The 13,764-nt window shown below is 51.8% G+C and overlaps 3 protein-coding genes across 3 annotated transcripts; 2 read left to right on the top strand and 1 right to left on the bottom strand.

Moving 5' to 3' along the window:
* Positions 1-508: 508 nt before the first annotated feature.
* Positions 509-1,383, bottom strand: LOC112994534 (scale keratin-like). Its single transcript, XM_026118950.2, has one exon. The coding sequence runs from the start codon at positions 1,365-1,367 to the stop codon at positions 870-872; it is 498 nt and encodes a 165-aa protein (XP_025974735.2). The 5' UTR covers positions 1,368-1,383; the 3' UTR covers positions 509-869.
* Positions 1,384-5,861: 4,478 nt separating this feature from the next.
* Positions 5,862-6,826, top strand: LOC112994535 (scale keratin-like). Its single transcript, XM_026118952.2, has one exon. The coding sequence runs from the start codon at positions 5,878-5,880 to the stop codon at positions 6,412-6,414; it is 537 nt and encodes a 178-aa protein (XP_025974737.2). The 5' UTR covers positions 5,862-5,877; the 3' UTR covers positions 6,415-6,826.
* A 5,987-nt stretch (positions 6,827-12,813) lies between these two features.
* Positions 12,814-13,764, top strand: LOC112994527 (scale keratin-like). Its single transcript, XM_026118930.2, has 2 exons — positions 12,814-12,844; positions 12,938-13,764. Exon 2 carries the CDS (start codon positions 12,963-12,965, stop codon positions 13,326-13,328), a length of 366 nt encoding a protein of 121 aa, XP_025974715.2. The 5' UTR covers positions 12,814-12,844; positions 12,938-12,962; the 3' UTR covers positions 13,329-13,764.

Raw genomic sequence — 13,764 nt, 5'->3', positions numbered from 1 at the left:
TTTGAGAGAGCATTTATTCTTTTCTGCAGAGACTGTCACTGAGGACAGAGTTTCAGTATTTGGGTGATCACCTGAAGTTCGAAGAGATGAATCAAAGACTTACCTGGAAGACCTTTCTACTGAATTCTAATTACATACTGTTTTTAGGAGAGACTTTAAATTTATTAATGTATTGTTTCATTCCTCTACCAATACAAATCTCTAATCAGTGTTCACCTGTACCATGTTCACCTTGCCAGGAAGCCAAATCTTTCAAAAATGTTAAGAATATGTATGTGAAAAATGGGGAGAGGGAGAGTAGGACAAAGTCCTGAGTTGAGGGTTCACACACTGCATTTACACATTTATAATCTCTGATTTTCCTGTTATGTTGAGCAGGGCATTTCTCTCTATAGTGCAGACCTGTTACTGAAACAGGTATATAGGTGAGACTTTTCATCATACAAATAGTTAGGATAAATGCATGAGGGGGAAAAAAACCACTGGAAAGTACAAATTTGATGCAGCAAACTTTTAATGATAACCAGAAAAGAATACATTTCCAGAGTTTCCAAGAAGTACGAAACTGCTCTTCGGGTAAACATTCATAGATGATCTTTCTTCCTATGTCTTAGATGTTGGTTTAGAAAAGTAGGAGCTACATTGAACAATTTTGTTACATGTTTCCCCAGGCAGCTGGGAAATGTGAGGAGAGAAGCATTAGGTCAGAAACCAAAAGAAGAATTTAAAAGGAGAAATTTCACAGGAGCCGAAGGGGCACAGCTCCACGGTCTTGAGTCAGAGCAGTAGAAGCTCAGAGCTCTTCAGCCACAAACCCATTGCATCTCTCTTGCCGGCTGTTCCTCGCTCAGGAGCTATTTGTGCAGGGTTTAGCACGGCCCGCAGCTTCCCCGGAGGTACCTGCTGTACCGGTAGGAGTAAGGGCTGCAGTATCCAGCCCCGTAGGATCTTCCATAGCCGTACAGACCCCTGTAACCCAGGGAGCTCCCACAGCCATAGAGGCCCCCATAGCCCAGGGAGCCCCCATAGCCGTACAGACCCCCATAGCCGTACAGACCCCCATAGCCATAGAGGCCCCCATAGCCCAGGGAGGAGCCCCCATAGCCATACAGACCCCCATAGCCCAGGGAGGAGCCCCCATAGCCCAGGGAGCCTGCAAGGACTGGAGCTCCGGAGGAGCCCACAGCTGAATCCTGGGGGAAGGAGCTGAGGATGGGGCCGGGGAGGGTGACGACCACGGGGGGCGGCTGGATCACGGTCGTGGAGTCAGGGCACTGCCGGACACACGGCTCGTTGCAGCTGTCAGCGACGGGCTGGGGACGGGCGATGCCGCAGCTGGTGGTGGGGCACAGGTCGTAGCAAGACATCTTGCGGGGATGGAGGTCAGTCTGCAAGACATGGTCATTTATGTTAACAATAAAGAAATATCAAACATTAGATTATGATGCTGAACAGTCAAACAGGTTATCAGTAATAAAGCCAGGAACTAAGTATATCTTCTATGACAATATTCTTCCTTGCACGGGAATCTAGAGCCTGTTGACTTTAATATACAGATGTCATATATTATTCGATTGTGCCTTCGGCTATTTGCAGTAAGGCTAATCTGTAAAGTATTACATTACAATCAGTTGATAGTTTCTACTTGATGAGCTTGATTATTTCCTTTTAAAAACTCAACACGTCTCTGTTGAACACTGCCAAAACTATGGCAATGTATATGAACGATGGTCAAGGAACTCTGCAGCATTAAAATGTTTTAAGTTTGGGGTTCAAAACTGCTCAGCATACCCCCAGTGTTCACTTCTATAGCCTGTCTTTACCAGGGCCCAGTATTGAATAATTTTCATCATTTTTATCATTTTTTCCATCATTTTTACCAGGGCCCAGTATTGAATTGAAATGAACCAACATTATTTCCAGAGAAAAACTATTTAATAGCACTGATAACCTGGCAGTACAGGGAGAGAACCTACCCCTAACTTAAAATCAAGCGTTACTAACAAAAAGTTAAGTTTTACAGAATTTGAAAGAAAACTGACTTACCGAATTTACCAAGGAGAGCAGGATGAGAGAAGTGGATAGAAAGCCTGAGTGGGGAGAGCTTTTATACAGGTCCTTAGATTGCCTGGGGGTTGTTAGGCATCCTGTACATGAGCTCATAATTAGGTACCAACCCCAAATTGTAGGACACGTAGCTCCTCAAAGTGCTGAAATTGTTTTTGCGTGTTACAGGCACTTCAAACCTACATATAGCGTGACATGTGCTTTCCGCCACAGAGATCACCATTATCTCTGGGCTTTATGTGCAGAATTATTTTGTATTATTCCATTGCTTTATTTATAATTATGGGAGGAACTTAGCTGACTCTGCTTATTTAGGAGTCCTGGATAATGAAGATGATAGGAGGACTATCATTTCTTTTGTTTGGGTACAGGTCTTGCAGTTTAATAAATTCAGGCGGCAGTATACCTGGAGATGAAATGGATTCTCTCTTAGGAGTTAAAATGAAGTTTGGAGACTTCATTCTGCTGGCTTAGCACTATTTTCAACTACTCAATGCAAGCAAATGCAATAGTCAGAAAACTGGGGACATCTTTCAGTGGCTTTTGGAGGATTCTCTGCTGGTTGTCTCTCACTCCTGGGAACAGAGAAATATTTCACTTGGCAGTTGCAAGTCTCTCTGGAAACTGATTTTTCTGAGTTGTTTCAACAAGCTTCACTTTCCTTTACATTTTATCATGTTTTATCCTCCTATTATTAAGAAAAGTACCTTGTAAGCTAGGAGTAAGAGAAGCAAGTAAACCAGAAAGTGGTAAGATGTGATTAGTGAAAAGGATTCTTGCCCTGACACAGTGAAGACAGAACCCATCGTATTCTGGGATTTCTTTTGTTAATACTTTGGCTAACATAAATAGATTTCTGTTCCTGGACTAATGTATGCTTGAATAAAAAGGGAAGTAGAGCTTATTTAAAGAAAATCAAAGAAATGAAGTTCCAAAAAGTGTTATAAACCGTGAACTGATTATGGGAAAGACCTAAGTGACCTTGACCTACCTATCTTAACGTGATAATTTTTCGTAATAGTGGGTGTAAGCATCCAGACATACTGTTTACATAATTATGAAACTACATGTACAAGCTATTAATGGTTGTTTGTGAGGTATTAGAAAATCCCTTTGCATGTTCTCGGAAATTGCTAGAACAGCTCTATAGCTCAGGAAATCTCCTAGTGCATCTCAAGGATTGGAAAAGCTCATCATTTAGAAATGATAGATGATAAGAAGATAACTATGTTGATGATTTAACCAACAATAGTGCCATAAAGAAAGAAAGAAACCTCAGCAAAAGCCAGCCTTTGCTTTTCCCACTGACTTTCCAGCTCATAATTGCTCTCCACTGAGAGATGCCCTCAGTCCCTTGCTGGCTGGAACGTGTGATTTTCTGCAAGATCAACCATAGAACCGCATCAAGGACTGCTGGGGAGCAAGTTAGGCATTAAAGGGTATCTCAGTAAAATGTGCTGCCTCAGACTTGAGGATCAAATGGAACTGAAAGGTTTGAGTATCCCTGAGTGTTTATGATTTTGGATATTCATTGAGAATCTGTCCACTTATCAGACTTGATGTCTAAAAGGTGGTGGCTTTATCTGTTCAGTGTGCTAGTGAAATAAGAGCTGCAGAAACCCTGACAACTGCAAACAGCCTTTGAATTAAGCAGAAGGTCTTGGCAGTTTCCACTGGTCAAGAGGAGTTTGTTCAGTACACTTGCAGATGTGCCACAAGAAGGGCAGAGATAAAACATCGAATATGAGCAAACAGGGCACCAATAAGTTTCACATATTCTAAGATGAATCGATGTGAATTGTTAATGCTGCTAGGCTGTGGCTTTGTCAGTCTTTAACTCTGAAATCTCGCTTCACGGCTGTTCTAGTCCACTGAAAAAGAAAGGCTTTATTTCTAATATAATTAAGCCTGGACTTTCTCGCCTTCTACAAAAAACACAGGTATCTGTGTAGATCACAAATGTAGTTGTTAATTCAACATACATTTTAATCATGGCTACTTCAAGTTTTCCATCCCAAACATTACAAATATAAATATCCCTCACTTCAGAACCAAATTGAACTTTAAGCTCTGTTTTGAGGGTTAAATAAAACCTAAAGGATGTTTAGGACATCTGCCGCTGTGTGTTGAGGGATGCTCCCAAAATAATTTGGTTCCAAGAATACTGAAAAATCTCCGTGTGCTCCTATATGAATTGTATCACATCTCAGACAGAAATAACTAATGACTAAACATTCCATGCCTTCTGAGGATTTAATGATAAACTGTAATTTATCTTTAAGAAGAGGGAAGCCTGATGTAAGGGACTTGGAAAGAAACACCTCGCAGCAGGTTATTTCTGATAAATGCCTGAGCATTATCATCATATAAGCCAGCAACAGAAGAAGTAAATATGTATAAGCGGCTTAATACAGGGTGCAACTCCAAAGAGGATAGAAAACTGATAGTAATTTCATGATTCATGTTTTAAGATGAAAGATGCATTAATTTCACCCATCAGTGTTTTAGATGAAAGAACTTTGTGACGTAACGAGCATGTTATGGTACATGATAATTGGAATCAAGTAATAAACAGAAAGCAAAACAATTTCATCACTTTGCAGAGGTATCAATAAAAAAAAAATGTGCACTGTCAACTAATTAGATCCACATTCACAAAACCGGCTCTCATCCCCCAGGCAGTCGAGGGATTGTATAAAAGCTCTCTCCACTCAGAGTTCTTCCAAACTTTTTTCTCCACTCATTCTTCTTGGTGAATTGGTAAGTCTGATTCCACTTTTTGCAACTACTAAAATATCTCTTTGCTATAAGCTTTAATCTAGCATGGTCTCTTCCATTTGTGATGAGTGGGTGAAGTTTTAGGTGAAAAGCTAAGGCTTTCCAAAATTATTAAAGGTGTAGCTCTTTCCAACATTTGAGATCGGCATTTACTTTCAAAGCAAACTGGAAGTTTCTTTGTATGGTAAAGAAGTAATTTTGTTATTTATTCCCTTTCAGAAGCTAAAGAAATGATGTAGCTAATTCAGTATGGATTTCTCTTTTCTGTTTGTTTATATGGGTAACTGAAAATTAACATTATGTCCATTATGTCCAGATCACTTGAGCTTCTTCTATGTTAATCAGAGACATAGGGTTATGAATGCTAGCAGAGATAAGGCACTGGACAATATAGAATAGGATATAAGACATGAGAACTGTTGAAATACACGGTAATGGATTTAATGAATAGAGAGGGGCATAGAGGGAATAAATGAGTTCACAGAGGAGGCACTGGATTTTCTGTGTAAATGGGGAAGAATCATTTGGAGTGAGATTTTTATAAGAGCTCAGAGCACAGAATGAAAAAACTGTGCTGTTAAGCTAGTCCTAAACATCTCCGTGCACCGATTCGATGTTTAGAAACCAGGGATGATAATCTTTGCAATTTTCTTGGCACAGTCTCATTAAACAAGTTAGTGAGTAAATCCGAATAGGGAATGCCTTATAATCCCTGTTCCCACAAGACTCAGCACAAAAGGGATCGGTGGGAAGGAAGAGTCGGTGTCACGAAATCATGCCTAACGACACACTCCGTCCTTGGGGAGTCCTAGTCCTTGCTGTCGCGCTGGCTCACCAAAGGATGTGAGCAACTGCTTTTACCACTCTGCTGCATTTCTCAGTTCCTATGGATAGAGGCAAATCTGTGTGTGTCAAAGTAGTCTTGTCTGAGGAAAGCCAGGGAACTATATAGCATTTTTAGGAGTGTAAATAATGCCTTGTGCTTAGTTAAATTGCCTCTGTGCCTTGCAGACTGACCTCCGTCCCCGCAAGATGTCTTGCTACGACCTGTGCCCCACCACCAGCTGCGGCATCGCCCGTCCCCAGCCCGTCGCTGACAGCTGCAACGAGCCGTGTGTCCGGCAGTGCCCTGACTCCACGACCGTGATCCAGCCGCCCCCCGTGGTCGTCACCCTCCCCGGCCCCATCCTCAGCTCCTTCCCCCAGGATTCAGCTGTGGGCTCCTCCGGAGCTCCAGTCCTTGCAGGCCCCCTGGGCTATGGGGGCTCCTCCCTGGGCTATGGGGGCTTGTATGGCTATGGGGGCTCCTCCCTGGGCTATGGGGGCCTGTATGGCTATGGGGGCTCCTCCCTGGGCTATGGGGGTCTGTATGGCTATGGGGGTCTGTACGGCTATGGGGGTCTGTACGGCTATGGGGGCTCCCTGGGCTATGGGGGCCTCTATGGCTGTGGGAGCTCCCTGGGTTACAGGGGTCTGTACGGCTATGGAAGATCCTACGGGGCTGGATACTGCAGCCCTTACTCCTACCGGTACAGCAGGTACCTCCGGGGAAGCTGCGGGCCGTGCTAAACCCTGCACAAATAGCTCCTGAGCGAGGAATAGCCGGCAAATGAGAGATACAATCCTCATCCACAACTGAAGTCCCGAGTAAAGGGCAGAGCATCAAGAATTACCACTTAATGCAGTGGTGTTAGAGGTGTTCAGCAAATCCTACGTTCTCACTTCTGTTTTAACTTCTCCTCTTGTTCCTTCTCATTTACGCTGCATCTGCTCCTCCGTGCTCCCGGCAGTGGCCAGCTGTGTAGCAGCACCATCGTCCCCGGGGCCTTCTGCTCCCCCCGCAGCAGCCGCCGCGTGGGAGAAGCTGGAAGCCGTGCCTTGGTGCGAGCCCGAGCCGACCAGCTGCCTGGCTGGGCCTTGTAGTTTGTCTGTCTCCAGTCTGCCCTTTCATCCCGTTGCAATAAAACGAGTCTGCAGCCAACGCCTGCCTCTCTCGCTTCCCTGCTGACATCCTCGGCGGGGGGCTCAAAGTCTGCCCTCCGCACGTGGCCCACGTGTTTCGGGCGAGCACAGCCTCTCAGCCCCAGAAGAGCAAGGCTCAGCTCCCCTGGGGTCTGCTCTGGCCCCTCGCGTTGCTGCTGCTCAGCTCCCAGCAGCGTCCCCGCGTGCCGCGGGCTCCCGTGCCTCCGGGACAGCGAGCGCCACGGCCTCTGCAGCCCTGCAGCCTCGCTGGGCACGAGCTCTGCTGCCCAAGGGCCTCGCAGGGAGGCAGGGCCAACGCTGCTGCCGCTTCCCCACCTTGGTCCCGCAGCTACTCTGCTCTCGGCCCTGGCGCAAAGCCAAGACGCTGCTTCCCCGTCCGACCCCAGAGGCAGAGACCGCTGCACGTGCTGCACCTCAGGCCTCTGAGTACGGAAGGCTGCCTGGGCTCTGCTTCGTGTCACCCATCCAGCGGGATGGGGAAAAGGCCCTTCTGTTTGTAACACGTATCGGGGCTCATCTCCAGTCCTTGCCGGGGGTTAGCCATCTCTCCTGGTCATTTCCAAGGAAAACAGTCAGAGGACACATCAAAATGAAGAAAAAATATGAAATTCTCTTATCCTACTTTAACAACCATGTCCTGCACCCAAAATCCCTGGGGGAGTTGAGGGGGGAGCTTGTATCAGAAAGCTATCTGCCCAGTTTTTCCTCACTGCTGAGGTGAAATTATCTCCTTGGATCTCCCCTACACCAAATATTCTAGCAGGTGGAGTTCCACTAGTTTGTCATCTTTTTTCCTCATCTTTTTCTGTAGTTAAAGAGTTTAGTGTTGGCATTCCATTTATTTTTGCATCTGCACAGATGATGTACTAGAAATCGTGGCACTGTGTTCCAGTCTAAAGCAAAACACCTGGCCTGAAGTTCTTTCAAAGCATATTCAGCAAAGAAACAATAGGAGGAAGAGAAACAATGGGAGACAATTTTTTAGATAGGTATCTGATGAGCAGAGATCAAGCGCTACCTCTTCTTCATTGCTAAGTGCTGCTACAATAATTGTTGCCTCAGGGGAGTTGTGGCCAGGTTGGTAAATCAGCTGCGTGAGGTAAAACGAAAAGGAACTGATACTTTACAGAGTCTTTTCTCTATGTACTACTTCACTGGGATTCGTTCAAAGAAAACCTGCATGCGTAAATGTATCTTTTCTTCAAAGAAAACCTGCATGCGTAAATGTATCTTTTCTTGCACTGAAGGAGTGCTGTGTCGTTGCAAGTAAGAAGCTATGCCAGTGTTACGGAAACGCGAGACAGATTTTAACAGGTAATTTCATTGCCCCCAAATGTAACTAGGTATGTCAGATTGCCACGTGCTGGAAGTAATAATGAGCTGAAATAAACAGTATTCCGACAATATACTTTAGTTGGGAATTTTGCTTTTATTTTAAGAAGATACTAGATGAAAGCTGGTGCCATTGCTCTACACCTCCACGGCTCGGGGCATCTCTTCCCCTGAGCAAAACCCTCTTTCCCCAGCACAGGCTCAGCTGAGGGCAGTTCCTGGGACGGTTTTGCAAGAGAGGGATTTCTCCTCCTCTTTGTTTTTGCGCTGCTCAGTGCTCTCGTGCACAGCCTCTACGAGACACTTTATTCAAATGATACTCGACCACAGCTGAACCGCTGAGCTCCAAATTCCAGCTTCTCCACTGATTCTCTTGACGAGATGGCGGCAGCCGGCTCCCAGCTGGAAACACGTTGTCTCAGGCGGCAAGTGCCTGGCCCGGGACAGCAAGCCGTGGGGAGAGCTATCGGCACCAGGCTAACGCGGTTACGGAGCTTCCGTTTGGGTTGGATGCCTGTGCAGGGTGAGCTCACATCTGACTGTAGAACAGTACAGATAAAGATACAGATACCCATCCTATCAGTGTCTAATGTTATATGGGAATTATAGGCATGGAAGGAGGTTGCTAGGCTGGTTGCGAAAGGATCAGTCTTGGAATGCCTCTAATTATTTGCTTGCATTAACGGCATTGGCACATCATTTGGGCGTGCTCCATGTTACATGCAGATAACATACAGCTAAGTGGCATTAAACAGAAGGGAATCAAAGACCGGAAAAACTAGATGTCTTAACAGATGGGAATAACAGTAATGAGAAGATCTTTAGTAATATAGTGCGAAGCCATGCACCTGCTGACTATGGAGAATAAAGTCTGGTATAATATGGGCTATAATCAGAAAAAATGATGGAAGAGGAAAAATTTTCAGGGTAGCCCCAAATAAGTGACTGTATTGTACAGGGAGGCTGCATGCTCTAAAGAGGGGCTGTTGTAAATACAGAGCACCAGAGAGCACTGGCAATATATCAGAACTTGTAAAAACGAGGTGAAGAGCATGCCCAAATACCCTTTTACTGAGGACTTGTCACTGTTTCTGTAAAAGATGGGGAGAATCCACAATATCTGAATGGAAGTAATCCCAAGTAAATTAATCCTTTATGTATCACAACATGGCATAAAATAATATTGTGAGCTGGATCATGCTGAGTAACACTAAGCAAAATGTGATCTTTCTTAGCACATGTTAGTATTTGACCCGCAGATAGTTATGAATTCCTTGAGAATGATAATGTAGCAAATCTCTTTAGTCTAAACTTCGGGACAGTGAGGTGATAGGATCACTCCTTCTTCTGGAGTTGCATGAACAGCAGCTAAGTGATCGCCCTGTACAACTGGAACATTATGGTCTATGTATATGTGTATCTCCATACGTGTGTATGTCTATATGCACAGTTGTTGAAAGAGACTGAGGACTCTGACTGCCCCACTCCATACTCATTACTACCATTATGTCCGTGAATCCCTCTTTTCCCAGCTAAGCAAAAGCTTCTGCCCGCGCTGCCCACCCGTCCCGTGGTGGGGAGGGGCAGCAGCCCGCAGCCCCCTCCCCGCGGCTGGCCAGCGCAGGGTCCCCAGTCCTCGCCTGGGCAAAGAGGGGCCGGCCCCACTTTCCCTCCCCGCAGTGGCCCGGGCAGCGGCCCCGGCCCCCCGCGGGCTCCGTGCACGGAAGGAGGGAGGGAGGCACTGGCTGGATGCAGGAAACCTTTATTGCGCCCGGCGGGCAGCAGCGGCAGGGAGGGCAGGCTGCGCGCTGCGGGGAGGCTGGCTGCAGCGTGCCGGCCGGGAGGAAGGGGGATCTTCCGCAGGGCGAGCGGGGCTTCTGCCCCACCCGCTCTTCTGGTCCCCAAGGGCACCTCCTCCGCGCCGGGCCCCTGGGCCCCGCAGCCGCGCTCCCGGCACAGCGGAGGCTGGGCAAGAGGCCCTGGGAGCAGCAGGGCAGAGCGGAGCAGGAGAGCGCAGCGAAGGGCCTCGGGCAGGCGGCACTCGCAGCTGCCCCGGGCTGGGCCGGGGCTGGCGGGGCTCAGCGCTGCTCGGGCACCCGCTGCGCACAGGCTCGGCCGCGCGTCACTGGCGGTCGGGGTCCTGGCTGCGCTGCGTGGGGGCACCGGGGCCCGGGCTGAGCAAGGCCCACGGGGCTCCCGACGGCTTCTTGCCGCAGCGCGGCAAAGGGCAAGGGCTGCAGGAGGGCAGGGCGTAGGGTCTGCCAAAGGCGCAGAGGCCCCCCGAGCCCGGCGTGGCCCCGGCGCCGTAGAGGCCCCCCAGCCCCAGGGAGCCGCCAAAGGCGGGTGCCCCGGAGGAGCCCACGACGGACTGCTGCGGGCAGGAGCTGAGGATGGGGCCGGGGAAGGTGACCACCACGGGGGGCGGCTGGATGAGGGCCGCCGAGTCGGGGCACTGCCGGGCGCACAGCTCGTTGCGGCTGGCGGCGATGGGCCGCGGGCAGGCGACGCCGCTTTGGGGGACGCACAGCTCGTAGCAGGACATCTTGCTGCGCGAGAGCCGAGCCTGAAACACAGAGCGCCAAGGGCAGCTGCCGTGAGCGAGGCGATCCCTGGGGACACAAGGGAGCGTGCTGGAGGCTGGCGCTGCAGGGGCCGGGCCGAGAGCCGTGCCCTTTCCCCAGCTGCAGCACCCTTCGCCCCTTCCCCAGCCCTCCCGCCCCCCTCTCCAGAGCCTGCTGGGGTCCAGCCTGCTCCCCGACACCAGCAGCGCTGCCCTCCCCACGCACGGCCGCAGCAGCCCTCCCAGGAAGACCCTGCGGCAGAGGCCGAGAGCCCAGGCCTGCGACCTGCCCTTGTGCTGAGCAGAGCCGGGCAGGAGGAGCAGGCAGCAGCAGCCGCCGAGGGACGAGCTTTTATGCAGCACCTCCAAGCGCAGGGAGGAGCTGGAGGTGCTGGGGACACCCAGCCCTGCTCCGTGACCCCCGGCCTCCTCCCCGCACAGCGTGGGGCTCTTCTGCTGACGCTGCTCCCCGCTCGGCTGCAGCCCGTTGCATCAGCCCCTGCGGTCACCCCACGCAGATGCTTCCCAGCCTGTCGCCTAATGGGCCCAATTAGCCCTGCTGTCTTCTCCTCATCTCCGTGTGTAGGAGGGCACGCACCGTGGCAAAGGCCCACCGCAAGCAACCTCCGTGCCATGAGCACTGCCGGAGTGCGGCGGTGCTGCTTCCCGCTGTGGGGGTGTATCGGGGGCTCGTTTGGCGAGCGACACGGAAGGAGGTTTTCCCCTGCGTTGCCCAGGCAGAAAGCCTTTGAAACGCCTCCAGCGAGCCAGCGCCTGGGGGACACACGCAATGTGCTGCTTATCTACAGAGGCGCCGTGTGACGAAACACCCAAATCAAAGGCACCCACTCCTGCTCTCCCGACTCAGCAAGCTGCACCGCTTGCAAGCCCAACACGCTGCTCCTCCGTTGCTGCTCACAAGCAGCCTCTGTGGGACGAGGGGAGGGAAAGCTCTCACCCTTTGTGGTTAATGGTGCAAGAAGCATGGACTCTTGCGGCAAGTGTGGCCTGGGCCCAAGGCGAGCCCCGCGCCAGCCCCAGCTGCCCCCGGCACGTGCCGGGGAGCCCCGTTGCTCTGGGGCGATGCTCTGCAGGGCCTGGTCCTGGGGGGCTTGAGAGCCCCGTTGCTCTGGGGCGATGCTCTGCAGGGCCTGGTCCTGGGGGGCTCGAGAGCCCCGTTGCTCTGGGGCGATGCTGTGCAGGGCCTGGTCTTGGGGGGCTCGAGAGCCCCGTTGCTCTGGGGCGATGCTCTGCAGGGCCTGGTCCTGGGGGACTCGAGAGCCCCGTTGCTCCTGGGCGATGCTCTGCAGGGCCTGGTCCTGGGGGGCTCGAGAGCCTCGCTGCTCTGGGGCGATGCTCTGCAGGGCCTGGTCCTGGGGGGCTCGAGAGCCCCGTTGCTCTGGGGCGATGCTCTGCAGGGCCTGGTGCTGGGGGGCTCGAGAGCCTCGCTGCTCTGGGGCGATGCTCTGCAGGGCCTGGTCCTGGGGGGCTCGAGAGCCCCGTTGCTCTGGGGCGATGCTCTGCAGGGCCTGGTCTTGGGGGGCTCGAGAGCCCCGCTGCTCTGGGGCGATGCTCTGCAGGGCCTGGTCCTGGGGGGCTCGAGAGCCCCGTTGCTCTGGGGCGATGCTCTGCAGGGCCTGGTCCTGGGGGGCTCGAGAGCCCCGTTGCTCTGGGGCGATGCTCTGCAGGGCCTGGTCCTGGGGGGCTCGAGAGCCGGCAGCAGCTGCCCGCCGGGCCAGCCGTGCTCGCGGGAAGCGCCCCTCTGCTCCGAGCACGCCGAGCTGCTGGGGCGGGACACCGGCCCCTGCCCCTGGCTCAGCAGCGAGGCAGCCAGCAAGGAGCTGAATAAGCAGGGCCCTCTGCTTCCGCGTGCGCCGCTAATGAGGGCGACGCGTGAGGTCACGGAGCCCAGGAAGCAGAGCGGGGGGAAAAGCCGTGCCGGGGGAGCGCGTTGCTGGGCGAGGGGATGCTGACTCGCCGAGGGGCGAGGAGCCGGGAAGCCGAGTCAGCGGGCGGAGGAAGCGCCGGGCGCTGGGGCTGGGCCGTCGGAGGGGCCGTATAAAAGCTCGGCCTCCACCAGGCTCTGCAGCCACTTCTCTTGACGCCTCCGCCCCGGGCAGCAGGGTAAGTGTGCAGGCACTCGGCCTCCCTCCCCAGGCTCCCTCCGCGTCGCCCAGAGCCCTTTTCTACCGCCTTGCCCTCTCTGCCCTCTTGCAGATCCCCCTCCATCCGTCCCAGCGAGATGTCCTGCTACGAGCTGTGCGTCCCCCAAAGCGGCGTCGCCTGCCCGCGGCCCATCGCCGCCAGCCGCAACGAGCTGTGCGCCCGGCAGTGCCCCGACTCGGCGGCCCTCATCCAGCCGCCCCCCGTGGTGGTCACCTTCCCCGGCCCCATCCTCAGCTCCTGCCCGCAGCAGTCCGTCGTGGGCTCCTCCGGGGCACCCGCCTTTGGCGGCTCCCTGGGGCTGGGGGGCCTCTACGGCGCCGGGGCCACGCCGGGCTCGGGGGGCCTCTGCGCCTTTGGCAGACCCTACGCCCTGCCCTCCTGCAGCCCTTGCCCTTTGCCGCGCTGCGGCAAGAAGCCGTCGGGACCCTGTGGGCCTTGCTAAACCTGGACGCAAGCCCTTGTCCCCAGCAGGAGTGGAGAATCTTGAAATATGTTGCTGATCCCATTTGATATTGCCATTGATATACTCTGAGAAACAGATTTCTCTTTTCCTGGTTCGGGTTTTTTTGTTTTTCCTTTTTTTTGCTGCATCTTCCATAGATCTTTCCCACAGGATGTGCTTTGGTACCTCTTGTATCTGTGACATTTTAGTGTTCATTCCTCTTACAGTTATGTTTCCCTGTGTTTGACTAGGCCCTGATGTGTGACCTTGTATTAGTGTCAGTGTATGTAAAGATTGGTCTAGGCAACTGCAAGAGGACAACATCATCTTCATGTTATCATGTCTTATTGCTCATGTTATCTTCCTTCTTTTTGTCTTCTTTATACTCTGTTCACTTTATTCCACTTTTTTTTGCCAATAAATGTGTTCTGCATCA

Source organism: Dromaius novaehollandiae, chromosome 29 (assembly GCF_036370855.1).
Source record: "Dromaius novaehollandiae isolate bDroNov1 chromosome 29, bDroNov1.hap1, whole genome shotgun sequence".
Lineage (NCBI taxonomy): Eukaryota > Metazoa > Chordata > Aves > Casuariiformes > Dromaiidae > Dromaius > Dromaius novaehollandiae.
This window is presented reverse-complemented; position numbering and strand designations above follow the sequence as displayed.

Excerpts from the sequence above, each read along its gene's own strand:
- LOC112994534 (XM_026118950.2), bottom strand. The coding sequence starts at position 1,367 with ATGTCTTGCTACGACCTGTGCCCCACCACCAGCTGCGGCATCGCCCGT.
- LOC112994535 (XM_026118952.2), top strand. The coding sequence starts at position 5,878 with ATGTCTTGCTACGACCTGTGCCCCACCACCAGCTGCGGCATCGCCCGT.
- LOC112994527 (XM_026118930.2), top strand. The coding sequence starts at position 12,963 with ATGTCCTGCTACGAGCTGTGCGTCCCCCAAAGCGGCGTCGCCTGCCCG.